General features: G+C 39.7%; 1 protein-coding gene across 3 annotated transcripts in view; it reads left to right on the top strand.

Moving 5' to 3' along the window:
* spryd3 (SPRY domain containing 3) overlaps nt 1-23,440 on the top strand; it is a 73,532-nt gene that overhangs the window by 11,023 nt on the left and 39,069 nt on the right. For all 3 annotated transcript variants that reach the window (XM_063463870.1, XM_063463868.1, XM_065469637.1), the window contains exon 7: nt 21,705-21,854. In XM_063463870.1, the coding sequence (XP_063319940.1) occupies nt 21,705-21,854 (150 nt within the window). The remainder of the gene's footprint in view (nt 1-21,704; nt 21,855-23,440) is intronic.

The raw sequence follows: 23,440 nt of genomic DNA, 5'->3' as shown, positions 1-23,440 counted from the left end.
TCATTTTGTTTTTTTACATTACCACAGTGAATTTTAAATGAAACATCTCAGATGCAAGTACAGACTTTTAGCTTTAATCAGTTGGTTGAACAAAAGGATTGTATAAAAATGTGAGGAATTAAAGCATTTTTAACACCATCCTTTCATTTCATGGGCTCAGAAGTATTTGGAAAAAATAAATAACTGAAAATAAAATGTTCATTTATAATACTTGGTTGAAAACCCTTTGCTGGCAATGACAGTTTGAAGTCTTGGACTCAATTCACTTCACCAGATGCGGGGTTTCCTCCTTTTTATTGCTCTGCCAGGCCTTTACTGCTGTGGCTTTCAGTTGCAGTTTGCTTGTGGGACCTTTCATTCAAGAATATTGCACTTCTTTGCTCTAATAAAATTGCTTTGGCTGTATGTTTTGGGTCATTGTCCATCTGTATTATGAAACGCCTTATAAATTTAACTGCATTTAGCTGGATTTGAGCAGACAGTAAGTCTCTGAACACCATTCGTCTGCTTCTGTCCTGTGTCACATCATCAATAAACACTAGTGTCCCACTGCTACTGACAGCCATGCACCTAAGCCATCACACTGTATCTGTCATGTTTTACAGATGATATGTTTTTTTAATTTTACCTGTGTACTGTTTCAGGTTTAAGAGCAACTTACAACCAAATCATAGAGACACCAAGTTTGTGTTAGTAGTCCCAGGTTTGGTGCCTGTCCAACTCTGGCTATTGTTAGCTTACCTGCTAACATTAGCAAATAGGCAAACATCCAGCAATTAGCATTAAGTCGCTCCTTTTTGAGTCTTTTCACTGGAAAAATGTTATCTGAAGCCACAACACTGTTTGTGTTTGTGTTCTGCTGTCAGTCCTCTGCAAAAAGAAAAATGAATATATTGCTGGTTGGACGCAACTGGGAGAACTGAGGAAGCCACATTAGTATTCATTCCAACACTGGAAGTAAACAGTGTCTAATACATGGAAAAAATTGCATAGCATATTGCACATAAGTGAATTATTGTTGTAGCAGCTGGAAAAGAAGCAACAAGGCTACAAAACATTAGATTTTCTTGCATTCTGAAAGTGAATCTCTTCGTTTAAACATGTCAGCCTTTTTTCCCCCATGTTATTTAGAAATGTTCTGAGTTCATTAAATGATTTAGGAGATGATGTTTATTTACATATTGGTACTGTTTTCAGAAGTATAATGGTGTGGTGTACTAGTGTATAAGTGGTTGAAGTATTTGCCTGTTGTTTATGTTCCTTCTTTTGGGAGATGTACAGTATGTGAAAACAAACACGTCACATGTGGTTTTTTGAACATATGTCTTTTGAATGGGACAGATTATAGTGTGGCTTTTCTGCAGCTTGCTCTTCTGTGCGGTTGTTGACATTCCACCATGTTTGTTCTGTACTCTTACAAGATCCTTCAACTGCCTGTTCTTTACCAAATCCCTCTTTGTTGACAGCTGTGCTTAATGCTCTCTAAAGTTCGGGGAAAGCTCCAGACACAACCACTTCAGTTTGAATTATTTTGTCTCAGCCGTTGTATGATCTTGCCGTGACGGGATTTGAGTCACCTTTGGAGGGGTTTTGCAGATTGCTTCATGACATCCGCTCAGGAATTTTCCTTTGAGTCCTGCACACATCACTTTCATTAACAAGATAAACAGCCGACTTACAGTAAAGGAGTCGTGTCTGCTGTGCTTTCTCTGCCTTTCTGCTGCATCAGAGTCTGGGGTGATGCAACAGTTTGCCATTTGTACTCTCAGAGCTTAAGCACGCAAGCAGGGCAGTACACCAACTTTTTATCTGCACATGAATCTGAACAGGATCTACCAAACTTCCATTAGGTTGCTGGATGTGGCAAAACGCTTTCCACATGGTAATCATTTAACTGCCATCATAATAAGCAGACATAATAGTACTGTGTTAGCGGTCTAACAAAAAAAACCAAAAAAAAAACCCCCACCACTCATACAACACTCATAAAACATTTGGTGTTCACATTTTCACTCAGGTTTACAGTCACAAAAAAAATAAATAAGGCTGCTTAAAGTTCAGACTCCGTTTTTTTAAATTCTTGGATTCAACCACCCCAGCTTTGAATGACTTACCGTTTAAAAGTAGCCCTTATTTATCTTACACACGGCTACTCAATTCATCCTCCATCTGAAACAAGCCATCTATTGCTGCCTGAAGTTGATCTATTATGCTAATTTTTAGCTCTGTGTTTTTATTCTAGCTTTGCATCATTCATTATTCAAAAGTCCTACTTTATCTTACCCTAGGCCTCGGTGCAGATCGGCCAGTTATTCACTGTCTGATATAATCAGTTTTAGACGTTAAAGCTTAAAAAACAAAACAAAAACGCGAGGGCTCTTCTAAAACTTTGATGTTTTATGATGTTTTTTTTATTACTGACATCAGCCTGTTATGGCGTCACACTGTGACATCATAGGGCGAGGTATTGAAAAATTAAAATGTGTTGTACAGCTTTCTCCATGGATTACTCGATATGGTTTCTTTACATTTTTTTCAAGGTCGACTTTGACCTCAGGCGCTAACAATGAAGGTCAAGGTCAAATGCTTAGCCAACCTACATACTCATGTCCCCCGAGGCCTAGTATATTGTTTTGAAGTTTGAAGGTAATCCATAAAAAATTGCAGGTAATGATATTTGGTTAACAATAATATTTGACATGACTGATTTTCACCAAGATTAAATCAGGTGGAGCTGTTATTCGTACCAACCATTAGGGCTGTTCGATATAACGATATATATCGGATGACGATATAAAAACGTCTATCGTTTCCTATCACGCTGTCGTTTGTTTAGTGGTGTTGCAAAATAAACTGTTTACAACAATATTTTTTCATCGTTTTGATGGTCACTGTAGTGGCTATATTAATTTCTTAAAGTTCTCTCTTTCTCTTATATTTAATATAACCACACTACGGTCGGACAAGCGCCTGTTTTGACGTGTTGTCGTTAGCAACAATGATGGTAAAACCATCGCGTGTCTCCGCTGTCCGCTTGTTTATTTTCCACGTAAACCTTTCACAATAAAGCTCAACAGGATCTTATTTTGAAAAGACCCTGTTGAGGCTTTTCAAAATAAACTGAAATCATGTGAATGAGTATGCAGAGTGTTTACGGATGAGAAGCAAAAAAGAGCCGTCAGGTGCTAAAAAATAAATGAACAGGCTTTTCCCCACAGGATGCCGTGTAATAAATACAAAGAAAACGACGGCCGTTACAACTTATGTCTAAAAATGTATAGTTGCACGACGCCCAGCTGGAAACACTAAACGCAACTCGAGCTGCCCGAGATTCACAGAATTTACAGAAAAATGTTAAACTTTTGTGATTTATATCGTTGTCTTATATCGGAATATGAGATTTTGGTCATATCGCACAGCCCTACCAACCATCACACAGAAGTGATTGAAAATGATATCTTGACGACTCTGAACGTTAGACTGCTAACAAACAGACAGACAAACAAACAAAACTGAGTACTACACGATGAAGACTTAATTATTAAAAAGAATATGCTTAAAGCATTACAAAGCATGTTGACAGTCTGATATCTGGCTCCTAACCTTTAGTCTGGATCCTGTTGAGCTTAAATTAGATTCTTGGCTGCTTTAAGATAAGGTGAGGTAGGGTAGTTAGTGCCCCAGATTGGTAAAGTGCAATTGTTTTATTTTCTTAGCCAGGTACGTGTATGTCTGTGTTTCAGCCGTAAAGTTTGTGATGCATCTTTATAACCAACCGTGCTAACGTTATCCGATAACTTGGTACTCCACACCCTCTCAAATACGGTAACTTCTGGCTGCAAAGAGGGTGACGTTAATGTGGCTACCTCTTATATACAATCTGATTATGATTCAGCAGTTCGTGGTGGCGGCTTGAATGGAACTCATTGTTGGCTCAACTGTGTCATCAGAGGTATCACAGATCTTTATTCCCACCTGTTTACAGTGGAGGTCTATAACACCTTTGTTCTGCTTCAGCAAGTAGCCACAGGGCTACAGGTAGGTCTGTCATTGGCACAGGGGAGATGAAGGCCAGTGTGTGGGTGAGGAGGATGATTCAGCCAGCCGTCTTGCTCATTGTCTCTCTTTTCTGTTTTTCTGGACCGCAGAGTGGCAATGGCACGAAAAGTGTTTTTGGAGCCAAGTGCCTGGCAGCACACCAGGTTGTAAAAATTCAATAAGTGGAGGAATGGGACTCTAAGGAATCTTTTACTTTTTCTCATGTGGTTGGAGGTTTTCACAGCTGGGCTGGCCTGGCCTGGCAGTGTGGGCTGCTCGGCAGTCCGGCAATAATTTTTTTCTTTATTCTTCCTCCCTTTCTTAGTCTCTTTCATGAAGAAACAGACATTAGCCTTAAAGGGACAGTTCACTCAAAAGTCAGATGTATGTAGATTCCTGGAGTATGGAGTGCTGTTTTTCCCTTGTATATTATTTTTGGCGTGTCTTGCCTGGTTTTGGAGATATGAGCTGCATTGATTTCTACCTTTTCTTGATTATAATGCAACTTAATTGCACTTGACTGATGGTGCTCAAAGAGCTCTTTAAATCACGACTGGAGTAATTTTAAGCAGCAGTTATTTTATCTCTACTAAACTGCATCCACCAACTGTGACACAGTTTTGTGTAATCTATAAAGTCAAAGCAAAGCATTGCATGTTTATATATTTTCACAGTCTACTGCCACAAAGGGCAGTGTCACAGTATGTGAAGTGGCTGTCGCTCCATTACCTACAGCTTTCACTAGGCAGCTGACTGTACCCCTACTTGGTGACAGTAGGCACTTAAAAGTATGGCCATGTTTAGGATTTTTTTTTTCAGGACTATATTTGTGTCCCTGCAGTCTCTTGGTCCGTCTTTTGTGGTAAAGAGAAAGCCAAGTGTGAAGGTAAAGGATCACAGATACAAGAAGCAGAAATACGCTGGTGAGAAGCTCAGAGTTGAGTAGCCACTTCTGTACAGCGAAAGGAACTAGTTGAGGTTTTTTGGATATATCCTGGGAACAGATTCTTGGAACACCCAAGACATGCTGGGGAGATTATGTCTCTGGTCTGACAGAGCTGTCAGGGTTGTTGGTCCTTCAGTTTAGCTTGGGCCAAGGAAAAGAAAAGACTGTCATCGTAATAATAAAGAACTTATTTGTAGTAAAGTGGAATGGAATGGTAAAACAACTGAAAGTGTCGCCTCCAGCTATTGTTTCCATTGTGTGCTTTTTTCCTTCTTCATCATTGTGGTTTCCTGCCTGCTCAAGATTTAGAATATCCATAATTCTTCTCATCTTTCTCTCTCCCTAACACAAGAATTATACAAAGGACACAAACACAGGATCTTAAATATGGCTTCCCAAAAAGAAAGAGCCCTTTCATCCATGAAGACTTGCCTTACTGTGGCAGGTCCCTGTAATATTAGCTAGCTGCATTCTTCTTTTGGTTGTATCTCTCCATCCAGCCAGCCACCTTCTTCTTCTTATCCAATTCAAGGTTGCAGGAGGGTTTTAGCCTATTCCAGCTGTCATGAGTTAGACGTAGGATACACTCTGGTCTGGCCAGTCTGCTGCATGGCTAACACAGAGAGACAGATAACCATTAGAGTCACCAGTAACCCAAACATGGAAGTCTTTGAACTGTGGGAGTAAGCCGGAGGGCCCACAGACGACACATACAGGCACACAAACAATGTGGAAGCTCTACACATAAAGGCCCCAGCTGGTGGATTCAAACCTGGGATCTTTTTGCTATGACGCACAGAAAGGAAACTAGCTTCTACGTGAAGGTGGTCAAAGCAATTTGTGAATTATTTTTAACTGGAATGGTCTAATTTTTGGGATGAACTGTACCTTTAAAATCCATTATGTGATCACCATTGTGAGGGTTTAAGTGAGTGCTAGTACTCGGACTGATAACGCTGTCAGGTTCTGACACATACAAAGATTTTGTGTTCACAGTGAAGACAGTGAAACATTTGGTTTAAGGGGGAAGCAAGCAAGAGAGAGAAAGGGAAAGTGTGACAGAGGAAATGAAAAGCTCGTCGGAGAAGTGCAGAGTTTTGTCTTGATCGTTGGAACTCTTTGCGTAACAGGATTATGCTTCAAAATTATGTCAGCCACAAGGTGGTCTCATTTAATCTCTGTGTTGGTTTTGACTTCTAATTCACTTCATTGTGTGGTTTTAACCAGTCTCAGTGTGCCTCAACTTTTCCAGCTGTCTTTGGACCTGCTTTTCTCTTCTCTACCCTTCTTCTTTATTCTGCTGTAGTCAGTTATTCTGCTTTTACTCTTGTCCATCTCCTCTTTTCATGTTTTTCCACTCTCCTTTTTATCTCTCCTCCTGTCATCTGCCCTCATTTTTTCTCCTCTACCATCAACTCCTTTCCTGTCTCCTTGTTGTTCCTCTTCTTATCTCCTCCATACATGTCTCCTGTCCTCTCCCTATCCACTCATTTTTCACCTACTGTACCGCGTACCCCCTCTATCCTTTTCTCCTGTCCTTGCCTTTACTTTTATCTCCTCTTTCCTGCTCTGTGTATCCTCTTTCCTTGTTCCATGTCCTCCTTTCTTCTCGTAGTTTCTCATCCTAGTCTCCTTTACTTCTCCCATCTCTCCTCTACTCTTGCCTGCTTTGTTTCTCCTCCTCCTGTTTCCATTTTTATTATAGTCATGTAGATTTTAAGTGCAGCCCAAAGCTGTGAGGTAAATTTTAAAGATCATGGAATTTTTTCTTTTCTTTTTTGTACATGTGGCTATGCAACAGACATTTCCAGTGTCTGTGGTTTCTGAAGACTTGCGGATCTATCGTTACGTTGCCATAGATGAATTAGGCATTAACACCTCACCAACATTTAGTCAAAACAGTGGAATAGTTTTTACATGTTAACTATTTAGCAAGTATGGATAATCACTGTTCTGGAGGATGGTCATCCTTGGTGGGTGGATGGGTGGTGGGGCAGGATGATGGAAAAGACTGCTGCAAGATAAATGAGTTTTCTGTCTGGTATGCTTTTGATGAGAAGTGCAAAGCCGCAGAATGCACAGAACACAATGGCGACGGTAGTGACTTGTCTGCAGCTAAGTCTTTGCCTTTGTGAACTGTTTATTTTACAGTAGGGGGATGGCCACTCCTGTTTAAATAGGTGGGTTTCTCATCCTGGAGCACTCTTCATACCTACCTTGCCAAATATGTATACCTCTTGCTCTCTTTGATGCAGTCACGTGTTTCTCGCTGTCTCTCTCTATCTCTCTTTTATAACTCTTTCCATTTTATGTCTTTTCACCAAATATTACACTTGCATAATTCATCTTGCATGTCCTTGAAATGGCTCTGACGTAGCTGGTATAAAAGAGATTACTGCTTTGGCTCTGGCCTCTTTCTTTCTGTTTTGAATAATCTTTATTTTGATGCAATCTTTGTTCCTTTCAAACTTTTTTATCACTCATCTGAAGGCCATTTGTTGAGGGTAATAAATGCTCTCAACTCATGCTTCTCTTTAAATGGAAAAAATGAAGTAAATGAAGTGACTTATAGTTTAATGGCTGTGTCCTTGTGGGCATGAATTTAGCTTTAAGGAGTTTCAGTGAAAGCTTCATGTGGCGAAAATAGCTTTGTCATTAAGCAAAATGTAAACTTGGAATGTTTTCAACAGATGCAATTGTTTCAGTTTAGGAAATATAACAAAGACCTCTCTTTGCTACAAGCCTTTTTATGCACAGTGTGATCATAAAATTCTGCTTACAAGGAATGAAAAACGTTTCTTTTTTTAAGCCTTTTAGGATCAAACCACAGAATGTATAAAACACAGACAAATCCATTGCGGTATCACAGGAGATCATAGACATTTTGGCTGCTGCCAACTTTTTTTTTTTTTGGTGCCTGTAAGTTACCATGTTTGAACTAGAAGGCATAGTGCTAATTTATTAGCTAACGTTTGCTAGCTATGACTATAAAATATGAGTGTAGCACTCAAACCTGCTAATAGATGCTAAAGCTTCAGTCACACAGGCCCAGAGACCAGTTGGAAACCCTTTGGGGGCCGGTGGCTGCAAGGGAAAAATGTGGTTAGTTGCTGAAGATCGCTGCCAGTCTCTGTGAAACCCATACTTGGATAACATTCGAGGACCCCCTGGTAACCGCAGAGAGGTATAAAACTTTGCTATTGATTTGGTTGGTAGCAGGTAGCCAGGTGGTTTGTACCACACGATAAACCATAATATTAGTCAGATAATGCCATTAAAAATGCTCCAGAAAGCACCAACATCACAAAAATAGTCCAGTCCAGTGACTCCAGTTAGTGGAAGTGAGGCCTTGCAGACAGTGTCCGTGTTGGGACAGCACTGAATCAACTTGAGCCAGACCTGAAACTTTAGAGTCCAGTGGGTTATTGGTTTTGAGATGTATGGTACCTCCTTCAACTTTGGAACTGTAAACCTCTGTAGATTGAAGTTGTAGCCAGGGACCAAGCTCTAATTATCAGTGATGATCCCCAGTCCTAAAACTTTGAAATCAATGGTGATATTGCCAATGAGCACGTGTTTCTGTTAAGAACGGGAAGTTTACTGATTATGGAACTTTCTAAAAATAACAACTTTGGAGGTGGGACAGAGGTGCTTAAGGAGACAGACTTCAGCTTTTTAGTTGGTTATAAAAACATTGATCTCAAAATAGAAAAGATTTCATGCACTTGATTTAGCAACCAGTTTACATCTATAGACTCTGGAAAGGTATGTGCAAGATTAAACAAGCTATAAAATAGAATTACATGTGCAATACAGAAGGTACAAGTTGAGTAAGTACATAGTAAATATGCTTGCAAAGCTTAAAAACCCTCCTGACGCACTCACTCTTACAATTAAAAACAATACAATCATATTCTTGGTATGTGAGCTATTTAGCTATAGTATAAATCACAATGCTCAAGGGCGGAAAAAACACCAGATTTGAAAATGTTGACATGATTGGTTTCTTAGAATCTGTTTTATTTGTACCCTGAGAAAAATTATTGAAAAAGTACAAAAAACAAAATCTAAGGAGATTGCCCTAATTTAAATCAACAGTTGGCTTTAATAGTTACGTATTGGCAATCAAGTTCAGTTATTATTTAGATTATTTCAAATTACAGAAAGAGTACAAATCATGACATTTATAGTGTCAATAATCTTATCAGTTTCTGGGAATTAAAACAGAGCAGTAGCACGACGTACATTTTAACATCTGAAAAAAGAGAAATGTGTCATTGGCAGTTATTTTATTGAATATGGACGTTGCAACCCACAAAGGGTTTTTTGCAAGTGAGCCTCGTCCTTACTATGATGACAACTGTCTTAAACTGACAGAGCTTTCACTAACAAAGCTGCAACTTAGAAACGTGTTCTAATAAACAAGAACAGATGTGTGAGAATGCCAGTCACTCAGGTGTGCTGATGTTGTGACAACCCTCTTTCTGTATTTTTGCGATGGGGCGTGCAGCGCACTTACAAACGAGGCGATATTAACTGGTATCTCAAGGACTAGAATGGCCGATAATGTTACCACCTGTCCTCGGCTTTTTCTTTCATTATCCTTCTTACCATCCAGATGTCAAAAAACCTTCAGTTCTTCTTTGGTTCAAATGATTTGCCTTAGTTCAGCAGATGTTACCTTTTCAGTTGAGGTTCTGTACATCTTTAAGGATCATTTACCTGATGGATAGCTTTAGCTTTTATACAAAAGATATCTAGGCTTTCAATAAAATGCAAAGACAAAACAACAACTGCAGTATGTACTGGTAAAACTATGACTCAAACACGTGATAAGTTTTTGACTTTACATGGTTACATGTACTTTTAAATGTAACAAATTTCATTCACTGTTGTTTGGGGAATTTGTCTGCTTTACTGTTTGACTAAAGATGTTTTCATCATAGAGACATGGCATTTGTCTTTATCAGTAAGCATATATCTGATGTTTATACTGTATACGCAGGGTGCAACATATACAGTGCAACCCTTTTAATAAATAATGTACTGAAAACTTGTAGAGTTTACAGTTTTCCCTTAATGCCTTGACTGAAAGTACTCCCGATTTAAACCTAGATTTTAAACCACTAGCAGGTGACGTGAATAATGTTGGTCATCTATAGCCCACAGAACTAACTGGTTATCAGGGAGCTTTTAAAATAAAAGCGAAGGGATTGCTTGCTAGTAAACTGATTGCAGAGGGTATTTTTCTTTTAGCAAGATGAGAAATAAAATTGAAAAAAAAAAAATGCCAAAAATGGTTGCCAAATATATCTGTTCAACCTGTTCAAGTAAAGTTAATATGGGAACAATGAAATAGAAAAGTGTTGCCTCCAGTACCAGATAATTAATATTAATAATATTAATAATATTTTATATACACGTCAGATTTCTGATTTCCTGTGAAAGGTAGTGAGTTTCTACATTTTCTCTTCTTCTCTCAAATAATATAATATTTACTTGATTCATTCTTAATTCTCATAACTTTGTTTAATGATCTTCTTCTGTCACGACTAAATCGTATTATGAGACAAACATTCAACATGAACCTTTTAGTTTCTTTTCCCTGTGGGTTAATGGAGGTGTGAAAGTGATTGGATTACCTGACATTAACAAATGAAAACAGCTGTTTCAAGCACCAGCTCTTCTGGTAAATCGGGCCTTTACCGCTGTTGAGAAAAGGCTTGATTGATTGTTTAGCTTCAGGGTTCCTGTTTTACACTGGTAAATTTAATGTACCTTTGAAAGTGATCTCAAGTTCTCACACATACATTGGGAGATTTATTTTTTTCTACCTTTCTCTTGACTGTCAGCAGCAGGTGTCTTAGGCAAACACAACATGTTTAATACTCTACATGAATGATGTTTTTTTTTTTTTTTTTTTTGCTCGCCACCATGCTTCTGCTCTGCTGTTTTTTCTTGAGAGGAGGCATTTGGCTGGCTTTCCACTGCGTACGTGCGGCTCAGTGCGAACATGAGCCTCCAATCCCCTGCCTCCTGTTGTCACAGCAGTCACTGTGCCCACCAGCTTAATCCCCTCAGCTGCGGATGAGCGGGCCGACAAGTAAGTGGACAGCACCTTAGTCTACAGTTATCAGTTTTCCCAAGTGTACCGTCACCCCCTCACAGCCCATATCTCCCTCCACCACTCCCCGACATGTAGAAATTGGAAAAATATTCAGGCCGACATTTTTTTGCGCTGTATTAGTGCACAAAAGTTTTTCAAAAGCAAACAAACTTGTCGACACACTGCAGTATCCTCACAGGAGCATCTCCTCGTCTGCCACGCAGCAAAGTGTATGTGAATGTGAACCACTGTCCTCCATCGCTGCTCCATTCCTTGTTTTACCTTTTCCACTTGCCAGAGCCAGCTGTAATACCAACGCCCCTCAAAGGTTGCCTGCTTCCTTCCTTCCTTCCTCTGGGAACAATAGTCATGAATCGCCACCATGACACTGCTCCTGGATGAAAGTTCACAACTTTCCCATCAAGTTGCTGTGGTTGCAACCTGATGATGGCACCATCATGATCGCCTCCCATTCTTTGAACTGATCAGCGTGAGAAAAGAGGAAACTATGAATAACTTAATCCAGGCTGGGCAGAGTGAAGCCTCTTCACACAAGATAACCCAGCTGGATTTATAGCTGACCCAAAGGATGTTGGAGATGATTATGAGTTAGAGATGGGTGTTAAATGGAAGGAAAAGCCAACAAAAAGATGTCTTAGTAAGGCGTTGGTCCGTCAAATGTTGCCAGAACAGCTTCAGTGTGGCACTGATTTTCTGAATCTATGAAACTCTTCTAGCGGGATGGGATCCTTCTTTCAAAAGGTCGTTCTTCATCTGTTGTTTTACAAGGCAGTGCTACATCCATGAACCCAATGTGTTGACCTGGCCTCGAAAACTCTTGAAATCTTTATCTGATCATGAACCTGCAGGAAGTGCCAGAAAGCCAGATCAGTATCCCACCCCACCACACGTTAAAGTCCTGGTTCCAGACTTTACAGAACACTGCAGAAATCCCACATCAGTGTCCTGAAGAGTCTGTTTTGTGGCACAAAGAGGGATGTGCGCATTATTAGGCAGGTTATTTTAATGTTGTGGCTGGCCAGTCATCACCATATTCACAACGGTCTTAAGGTAAGAACACTGTAGTGCTACAGAGAAAACTCCAACAACCAAACAATTCACTGTGAGCAAAAAAATTGGCAACAATGGGAAAGAGGATTTCGTTGTAACAGGGAAAACACCACCAGCAGATCCATTTTCAGGAAGGCGCAGCCATATGCTGCGGCTGGTTGGATGGTAAGGGAAAGCGAAGACAAAGGGAGAGAACAGAGAGAGAAGAACAAAACTCAAACTCTGATCAAATCTGGTAGCATGTGGTATATAAACATATGGGATGAAACGTGATATATGCAGAAGGTGCATCATGGGAAATTCTCCAGTAGCTTGAGCCTATAGCAGCATAACTAAGGAATGGTTCATGTTCTAATGAGAGACCTTTATCAAAATGGAAAGTTTAGAGCTTTACCTTAAAATTAGAGGTAGTCTCTGTCTCCTGAATCCAAAGTAGGAGCTGATGCGACAGCTTGAAGGGTCTGCCTCCTGTTGTAGTTTTGGATATGTTAGGAACTGCAGTCTGAGAGTCAAGTGCTCTATCGGGGCAATATAATACTGTAACGTCTTGAGGACTGATAATTCAGAACATTACGCATGAGGAGAGGGATTTTTAAATCAATAGTTTATTTAATGAAAAGATGTGACAAAACATACATAGCATATCTCGCTTGATCTAAATGCTGTACAATTCACGTCATTTTCACATCAATCAAACCATTCAATGACCCCTTGTGTCCTTTAGATGGGGATATTTCCATCCTGCGGTGGCTTTTGTAGTCATCACATCTTAAACCCACTTAAACACCTGTGCTTTGTTCTGCACTGATGTTTTAAACAGTGCTTTCCATCACATCATCAAAGCACCAGATCAGGAGATATCTTTTGGACCAGTGGTGTTAATCCCGGTAGTAGAGCTCCAGAGACATTCCAAATTCCACTAAAGATTGTGGAGGTGTCTTGTGCCTTGTCACATGGCCTGGGCAATTTATGTTGGTTTTTCTTTAAATTTCTCACTCATCTGAAAGTAATGAAGTTTAGCTGAACTAAACTCATAAGCGAGAAAATGTGTTTGAATGTTTGCATTTATTGCTTTGCAGTAATGCTTCTATATTTACTGACAACCTTTTTGAAAAATATGAAACGTACCTAGAGGGCAGCCTAACCCATTTGCAGATTTCAAGTGCAAATGTTTCCTATATATGCATTTATGTTATTAAATCTATTTCACTTGAAATATTCTTGGGGAATACAGTTTGGCTTAGACCTTGAAAACTTTTTCAAGGTGTAGTCTTTGGACAATAGTGTTGACTTGGATCCTCATCCTGTTATAAAACACCTTCCTCATTGCTCTGAATTGTGCTCTTGTTTCAAACATACAGCAGCAGTCTGGCAGCATGAAGTGTTAGCACTAAGAATTTATTATTCTAAACCTATATGTGTTGCCATCTTTTCATGGCATCCTCTCTCGGGCGCTATTTATTTCTTACCCAAGAGTAATGTTGAGGTTTTTTTGGGGGGGTTTTCTGGCAGTGGCAACCATCCTGTGAAATTGTTAACTTTTTACGACTTTGTCCAAATAAATCAGCACTGGTGGCAATACCTGCTGGCACTGGAGCCCCGAGTTAATTTGGGCAACATCTTCTCAGCAGTGGTAATGGTGATAATAAATGGAGTGTATTAAAAGGTGACGAAAAGCTCCGCGTGGCCAGTGAGCGATGAGGTGTCAGTGAAGGGCAACAATGTGGGTCTTTGCTCGCAAAGGTTTCAGCTGAATGTTCTCAGGGATGACTGATTGATTGAACCGTCAAATCACTGCGTGTGCCTATTGTTTTCCTGTCTTGTTTCATGAAATAACTTGTGGTTTGTGTTCAGGTTTCATGCGTACTCTCTCACTGTCTTGGGTGTTACTGCAGGTGGGCATGTTGCCTTTAGGCATTCTGCATGCACCCAGGCAAATATCATCTTGTCTTCTGACAGTAAATGTTCACCTTTCTTCACCTCGCTTGTTGTCAGTTTTGTGGTAATTATAGGTTGCGTTTAGATTTTGCATATAGTTGGTGCCAAGTGAACTTCTGAAGACGGTTTGAAAAAAAAGAAAAAAAGTTTGTCCTAAAGGAACGCTCATGAGATGTTTTTCTGCAAATATGCAAACAAGATATTTTTTCAGATTGAGCAGGAAACCTGCTCTAAGCGTTGTTTGGGCATGTTTGCAGTGCTTTCTAATGAGTAGGTTGTAGTACGTTGTAGTAATTTTGTTCAGGTAATTTATTCCTAGGTAAAGTGGTGTGTTGTGCTTGTAATGTAAACAGAGTCATGACATGAAGAAGACAGAGTATCTTTTAACTGTGTTCAGTATCAGTGGCTGCATTCAGTACTCATAATCTGTTGGCTGGAAGCCCATTAAAAAGCAGCAATGACAGAGTGGCTGTGACCAGCTGCAGCATAATGGCAGTAGTTTTCATCTGGGATACCTCATGCATTAAAAAAGTGACTGATGGACAAGTCAGATTTAGCTACTGGAGGCCATCCAACCCAAGTGAGAGATGAATTAGAGCAGGGAATCAAAGCCTCTGTTCCAAGGACAAGGCCAGCTCATATATTTTCCAAACCAGGGTGCCACTTTTGGCCTGGATCAGTCAACTTTCTATGTCCAAATTTTTTTAGTTTTTAAGCACACAAATGGCGAGGATTTATTTTAAGAAGGATCATGAACAGAAGAAGAGAGTGACAGGGCACAAAAAAGAAGGTGAAACAATGAGAAATGGAGATGCTCAGATATTGATGATAATGATGTTTTAAAATAACAATTTAGCTGATTCCAAATGATTTATATGTATTTATTGTAATTGCCCCTTGTATATGTGCCACTGTAATTAAATCTTCATTATAAATAAAAATGGAACTAACCTAAGCTTTTAGCCTTTTATCATATTACACTGTTTCAAACTAAATTTATTGAAGTAATGCAAGCAGGGCTTTCCAGCCTCGGTGTACTGTTACATGAATGAGTTCTCTGCCTGCAGCACGCTTCGGTTAGCATGCTGCAGAACTTCCATTGCTACCTGCAGTCCAAGAGGGTGCAATGGGAGTTACATGTCACTTTCTGGGAAGACCCGATCATCTGGTCACCCTACATTCATATAGGTGACAGTACTAAACACTGCACCATCGTGATGTCCATAAGTTAGCGCATATACAATAAAAAGAAAAGCAAACAAATCCAGGAAAAAAATGTTCAGAATGAAAAGAATAAAATACATAAATGCAGTGAAGACCCAAAGAAGTAGTAAGGATGTTTCAGCAGGTGATCAAACTGTGTGACAGTATCAGTATCAGGGCTGTTTTAACTTTTTGGAGCAGTTAACAACAACGCAGAGCATTGGTTTGGTGATTAAAGTGTTTTACCCAATAGAGCTCTTCTTTGAAGAGTCTTGATGCATGGTCAATCATTAAGGTAAGGAAATCCCAAAGAGTTGATTCTGTTCATCTGGACGTAGCGTTTTCAGTGGGAGAAAAATAAGTCACTTGGATGAGTGAGCAGTTTGAAGCGAAAAATCAAATCTTACTTTAAATGTCACTGACATATGTGGAATATTGCAGTATTGTTTGTTGACTGTGTATTTGCTGTTTTGCTCTGACAGCCCACATAAAACCACTCAAGTAAAAACATGGCAGAAGTGTGCTGGTTTGTGGGTCTGTCATCTGCGTTGCTTTCTATTTTGACGGATACTGAGGTCACACAATGTGGTCACACAGGTGTGACAGTATCAGGGCTGTTTTAAAAATGCAGGTGTTGTGTTTAATCGAGTTAAAATTTGGTCTTCAGATTTGATTCACATGATAAAGAAGCAGTCTCCTAATTTCATTTTCACCTTCTACTTAAGTTTCCCTGTTAGCTGTGACAGGAAGCTGGCAAGACCAATGTCTGGGTGTTACATCTGTTTCCCAGGCAGCAACTCAACAAAACATGGCCTTGCACACCAACATTACCATTCTCACCGCTTAGAATTATAGGAGTGAGATAACAAGAAAAAAGAAAGGGAGAGGGAGGCTGTCAGCTGTCTCAGTGAGGCATGCTTTGCTCAAGGCTACATCTCTCTTTTTCTGCCCGCTTGTCTCTCTCCTCCTTCCATTACTCAGCAGCAAGAAGCAAAAAGAGGTGTGGCTGAGTGCTCATCACACCGAAACTCTTTCCTCCTCTCCCAAAGGAGAAGCAGCTGTCCAGGCATGAACTGCAGCAGGTTAAGGTGGAGGCTAATGTTGAAAGCTATCCATGAACAATTAATCAACACGGTATTACAAAGACTAAACAAATGAGGCTTTGGCACCGGTTACTGTGGAGATTTCCTTTGTGGAAGGGGGAAGAAACTGTTCAGCCTTTAATACGGCGAACAATCTGCAGTTACTGTTTCTCTGTTGATTGCAAATCACTCAAAAGTATAAAAACTTATAGATGTTAAGCAGAAAAAGTAGCACTACAGATTAAGTTTGCGTTTAATCTTAATATTTTTTGCTGCTCAGGCACATACTGTGCTGTTAAAATGTTGACAAACACACATTACACACACATTTCTGCAGACAGTTACTGTAGCTTGCCTCCACCAGTGTGTGAATGTGAGAGTGAATGAATAGTGGCATTGTAAAGCGCTTTGGGTGCCTTGAAAAGCGCTTTATAAATCCAATCCATTATTATTATTATTATTAGCGCTTAACAGTATTGTCGAACTATAAGCAGACATTAGTTAATAATGAGTATTAAAGCATACAAAAATATGTTTTTTGTGCAACAATATTTCCAGAATATAAGAATAACTTAAAAAGGTAATTGCTGGGCACAAAAGATGATGTTGGACCGTAAATGGTATCCACTGTATTTGTGATGTCAGAAATCCTGTTTGTTGATCCCTTAAAAGCAGATTTAAATTTTTTTTTTTTTGTGAAGACAGAGAAAATGTACACTTTAATTGGTGAAGTCGAAAAAAGTGTCAGACTCTGCATTTAAAAATCTAATCGAATTTAAAAACACTAGTAGAGATGGTAAAATTCAGATCTAGTGCTGGTGGAGTTTTGATTGCTGTGGAACATGTGTTAGAGTGAATAATTTATTTATTTTTTCTTAATAGTACATGTGCACAACAGTGCATTAATGAAAGAAACAAAGTAAATGTACCTGGAAGGTTAGAGATGAGAAATTTTCAGTTGTGATAACTGTTGTAGTTGTTACCCTCATTTTTGTGTCTGGACATAGCCTTTATATAAAAATGGTTACTGTCACCCATTTGGTTTGTGGACTCTACATTTTGAAGCTTCAGTGTTAGCATCTTGGCTGCTGCCTTGTTAGTTTTTCTTTTGGACCTAGAAGTGACCATATTTAAATGAGACAAAAAAAAGGAAATAAAAATCTCTTTATTAATTTTGTTGTGACGGTAGAGACAATCAACAGAGGGCCAAAACCATTAATCATACCAGACTGTTAGCGTAAATTTTAGTGATGTAAAGTTGGACATTTTCAAATTGGAGTCGGTTTTTGGACCCAGCCTCAGGTGGCTTTTAAAGGAACTGCAGATTTTGGTGTTGGCTTTATGTTTCAGCCCAAGAGGAAATTGGACAACAAAAACAACAACAAACACAAGTTGGAAATACTAGGACTGGGATGGTGAACATATCAATGAAACAACAAAAAATAGCCTTAAAGTCTAAATATTAGTTAACATTTCCATGTATGTAAAATAGTAACTTTAAATAATTGGCATAAAACCAAGCAAATATCACTTGATGCTGACTCTGCGGAACAAAAGAGGAAATATTTGGAGCCACTACTAGGCATCGATCACACAGCAAAGCAATATGGAGAAGACTGCAAGAAATAATAGACAAGAAGATGATGGGATGTTGCATTACCAACTGCTGGCTGGCTATTAAGTCACTTCACATTTTCTGCATACAGAAAAACTCATGGAAGGTATGTCAGGGTTTTTCCTGACTCAAAATAGGCCTTTGGCGGATTGACTAAGCACGTAGGGGTGATTGGCCCGCAAATTGTCTGTATTAGCTCACTTAGAGCAAATTCATCCCCAGTTGTTTAACTTGTTTAAAATCGCAGTCCTGGTAATTTTCCTTTGGGGGAACGCCAAAACGTCTTTGGTGGGCGGCACATTTATCCAATATATAGGAAAAACCTTGTGTGCAGGACTTCTGCAGTGGGTATTTACCTCCAGGTAGCCCCCAAAACTGTATGCTTGCTGTGGCTGTCCTTGTGTATGGCAGTGGGGACCAAAAATTCATTTCAGCTTGTGGCTGGGCTTCAGGCACAGGTCTGTGAGCAGGTTGGTCTCCACTGGCATTTTTACATCATACATCAAAGAGAGCGAGTGCTGGGATTCCCAGATGGTACAGGGGGAAATTGCTGCAGCAGTTGGAAAACATGGGTTCTGCATAAAACTGCGGAAAAATCTTCACTACTGATTTTCTTTTCCTGTTTCTGCTTGTTCGATTCCTATTCCATCACTGAATCTGTGATTTTTATAACTTTTTCTGAGCAGCCAGGAAAAGACTGCAGCGAATGAAGTGTAAATGTTCATGGCACTATGCTGATATCACAGTCCTCAACCAATGATCGATGTGTCGACTGACTGGTCGAATCATGAGGTGTACTTAGTGTTTCTGGCAGAGAGTCGACTGTATGTCCCATAAGAAAAGTAAGTCCTAGGTGGTGATCGTTAGCACTATAAAAAGACCTTGAAATCGATATCCTGCAATCTATTATATTGGTTATCTAATATAACAATCTGATATTGGTTGTGTGGTTTCCTTAGTCTCTGCATACTTGGAATGCTGCAATAACTCTTGGTTTTTATGTCTGTTAATAAAATGCGTGTAACTACATGAACTACACAAGTACAGTCCTATTTAACCAGTTTAATCACCTTCGATTGCCTCCGCTGCATTTCTGAATCATTTTCAGTTTGACAGATCGCTAAGCAACAGCGAATAACACAGAGAAAAAAATTGTAATAACTTAATTGAGACACTTGACTTTTTTGACATACATGTTGAATAGCTTTTCCCACCAGGTGTGTCGTTTTAAGTGGCTGGCTACTGAATCGTAGCACACCCAGGTGGTGTTGCACGCTCAGAATCACAAAGGCTTAATGCAGAAGTAATTTTGTCCACCCCCACCTCGTCTGTCATCCTAGCCTTTCAGCCTGGGGGTGTATTCTTCATTGCGCACATGCTCGCACATTCGCTCACATGACATGGAAACTCCGCTCAGACTAAAGGCTTTGTCCACCTACTCACCTGTTCCCACCCATCTTCACCTGTTTAGATGCTTAAGACCAAAATAGAATTGAAAGTAATTGTATTACCATCAAGTAATGGATCTTCAGTCTGGAGTGGCTGTTCGTACTTGTAGGATAGTCCCTGTGGGCGATTCAGTGAGGGTTTGACTGGGTTTGGAAGTGTCAATCTATCATAATGCCCACTCACTTAGGATACACTTGTAACAGCTAGTTGCGTGGTTAATTAAGTCCCTGGCCTCTATAACAACACTGGGTCCTGCCCAAGCTTGATCAGCTGTGTTTCCTATCCACCCTACCTTCATAGAAACAGGTGAGACATTTTTGAACGGTGTCTCCTCTAAGGCATTCATGGTTTTGTTTGTGAGCCCTACCAGTGGAAAGTTTAGCGGATAAGTAGAGTTTTTATTTATCTTGAGGGAAAGATGAATACCTGTTGGGATTTCATGCTTATCCATTTTAAAGTTAATTCATTTAGAAGGCGAAAGCTGCACAAACAACAAGAGCTGGTACAGTTGAGGATTATATGGAAAAGTGAGACATTTCCAGTGAAGTGCAAAATGAAACTCCCACGGGTCTTGATCATCTGCCCTTTCCGCACCTGCAAAATCTTTCAGCAGAACTTCAGATGAAACTTTCACAGCGGAAACGGGATGTTACTACACGATCTTGGGCATCTCACGGTGATTCTTTCGCAATGAACGATGAAGTTCACTAGACCAGTGGTCCCCAACCCCTGGGCCATGGACCGGTACCGGTCCGTGAGTCGTTTGGTACCGGGCCGTGAGAATTGAGGCTTGGGTGTGAAATTCATAGTTTTCAGGGTTTTATCAGTTTTTAGCGTTATTTTGTTAATCGTTTTTATTGTTAACTCGGTTTCCATGGGGTTTTTTTCCCGTGTGTAATGAATAAATCGTATTTTTTGGTACCAGTACTGGTTTTATTTTGTTGTATTTGTCCGCGACACCGTATAGGCCGGTGAGTGAAATTATTGTCAGGGATAAACTGGTCTGTGGTGCAAAAAAGGTTAGGGACCGCTGCACTAGACCAGTGAAGAACGCAAAGGTTTATTTGAAGATCAGTGAGGAGAAGAAAACTCTCGTAAGATCTGAAGGACTCACCAAAACCATCTAACAATGAACTGTCCAGGAAAAGTGGCACAGATGAAAACAATTCTCTAACAACACTAAAGACTGGACAGGAGAGACCTTAACAGAAATTCACCTAACACCCAAAACCTGGAGTAAACTGGTGTCCTCTTTGTAAAATCTGGATATTTAATATCAAAGGGATTCATTGGTGTGGAATCAAGAATATTTGTACCATATTTCAATGCATGTATATAGATGATATTTAGGATGAGGCGGAAAATTTTAGTGCCAATAGCAAGTTATGGGATCAAATATGTTGCCAGTTTGACACGATTGATATTCAGTACCAAATTTCATGGCAGTCACCAATAATTGCTGCGATATTTTTCAAAAAAACCTTGATAACCTCTTGGTACTGCCAGAAGATGACCAAAGACTTCATTATACAGTGGCCATGAATGCTTACCCAAACATTATGTGAAATACATCCAGGGTGGACCTTATATTGCACTTTCACCAAATATGGAGAAATTTGAAAACGACAAAAGAGCATTGGTTACACTAAACCATATATGATGACTGTGACTCATGCCGAATAGGTGTCTAAAATCTTGTGCCTTTTGGTCAATGTTCATTAAGAACAAGTTAGTGTTTTGTCCAAAAAAATGACCCAGGGGTGTGGTTTAATAAACGTAAATGATTGAAGCTAAAAGTCTGTATAAATTCAAAGAGGCTGAAGTGGTCCTCTGCAAGGACTTGGTCATTAATGCAAACTCTTAAAGAGTTGAGAAAGTAAGAGAAACACAATGACAGCAGTGGCTGAGCTGAACAAACAACGGGTGTCCGTTTTCATGGAGATTACGTGTATGTGCTTTGAAAACATTACCACAGTTCCCTGCTTGCCTGCAGCTGTACCTTTGACAACCATTACAAAAGTAATGGTAGACCTCAGCTGCATATTTCTTTATATTTTTTCCCCTAGTTGCACTGCTACAATGATTCAGGGGCTAATGCTTGTGTCATAAATACAGTTTGTTGCAGAATGGAGCCAATCACGCAGAGTCTGAAACCCTGCAGTCTTTTGGTTGGTAATGTGAGTCTGTTGTTTATTTCTCAGCATATTAACCCCCATTCTTCTTCTTCTCCTCTGCATGTTTTTTTTTCTTTCTCAGCTTTTGGAGTATGTTGGCAAAGGAAAGAGTATTATGGATGTGGGTTTGGCCCAGGCCCGACAGCCACTCACCACCCGCTGTCATTACTATGAAGTGGAGATAGTCGATGCTGGGGAGAAATGCTACATTGCCCTGGGCTTGGCAAGAAGGGTAAGCTTTCTAAGAAAAGAACAGCTTTTGACATTTTTACACCTACATTCACTTTTTTTTCTTTTTTCTTTGGGGGAGGGGGTGTTCAGCATTTAGCCACCATGCCTATTTTTCCACATTGTAATATATTAGAAAGCATAGCTTAATGGTTTCAGAGCATGTGGACTGCATGAACACGTCTCCCACTGACTTATTCTTGGATTCTACTCACTCATACGCGCCCTTTCCGTTCCCCATAGTTCGACAAGTGGTCGAGGTAAAAACATGCTAATGATGGAAAACTTTGACAAAAGCCTGAATTGGGAACTAGGCAGATAATTACCATGTACAAAATGTTCCTCAGGCCCTGTCTTGGGAATGTTGTAATCTTGGCCTGATGGAAGAGCAGCGGCACTCTTGTCCTTTTATAAGTTCTTTCACATACATGCAGATCCCAGTGAATTGAGAAAATAGGATGAGTTGCTAAGCTGGTAAAACTGTTTTTAGATTTTGGAGCATAGTTCAGTAGTAAATGTATTGGTACTGTGCCTTTATAATTGATTTTTATTCCCATTATCCAGCAGTTTACCCATTCTTTAATGGCCTACTTTGGGGAGATGAAACACCTTTAAGAGGAAAATACAATTAACGAAATTTTAACACTCTCGTTTGAACCCCTATTTCTTTTTCCAAAGTATGCACATGCGGTTCCAATTTCAGCATTAGCACCGCCACTTCGAGTGCTGGCCGGCTTTAAAGAACGAAACAGGCAGAATATAGTGAAACTGATAGACAAGAGATGCTGAAAGTGAATAAATCTGCGATCAATATGTCAAGACCTTTCAATACACACCTGCAGAGATTTAAAATAAAAGGAGTAATAGGTTCAAGGGAGCTGTTTTAACCCTCCTCATGAAAGACAAGATTAAACTCCGATGACTCAGGAACTATTTCTTCACCTATGTGGGTTAATGATTTGTGAGTTTTTTCACACCCTGTAAGTGTAGCCTTGAGTGTTATGGATGTGAAATATTAGTAAGTGCCAAAGCCAAGGCCTACAGAGAGCTGCCAGCACTGTCTCTCCCAGGGTCAAAACTCTGCTCCTTTTAATAACAAAAACAAAAGATGAAACTTCTATAACATCTTTCAAGGTTTCACAGGGAATTTATATAGAAGAGAAACGAGGGGATGCATAGGTCACCTTACTCGATGACGGGAAGATAAAGAGCTATACAGATGTATAGGAGAAGGTGAGTGGAAAAAATAGACTTGGACAGCATATGCGTGCTCCACTTACACGTTTCCTTCGTAGCTATGGAATTCTTTAAAATTGGCAAATAATTAAAATTGTTTAAATGGACTACATTGAGTTTCTGCACATGTACTGCAAGCCTATCAGCCTGTCAGTTGAAAGCATTGGGGAATTTTATAATTTAAAGATATTTTTTAGACACAAGCTGCAACTATTTGTTTAGTTGGTCTGTCTTATGGCCTACTGTTACTGTTAAGCTGTTGTTTACTTGCAAAAAAAAGGCATAGGACAACTCGAAAGAGTGCCTTTGCTTGATGATATTTCAACCAAAGGCATCAGGTATGCAGTGTAAGAC

Source organism: Pelmatolapia mariae, linkage group LG20 (genome assembly GCF_036321145.2).
Source record: "Pelmatolapia mariae isolate MD_Pm_ZW linkage group LG20, Pm_UMD_F_2, whole genome shotgun sequence".
Taxonomy (NCBI): Eukaryota; Metazoa; Chordata; class Actinopteri; order Cichliformes; family Cichlidae; genus Pelmatolapia; species Pelmatolapia mariae.
This window is presented reverse-complemented; position numbering and strand designations above follow the sequence as displayed.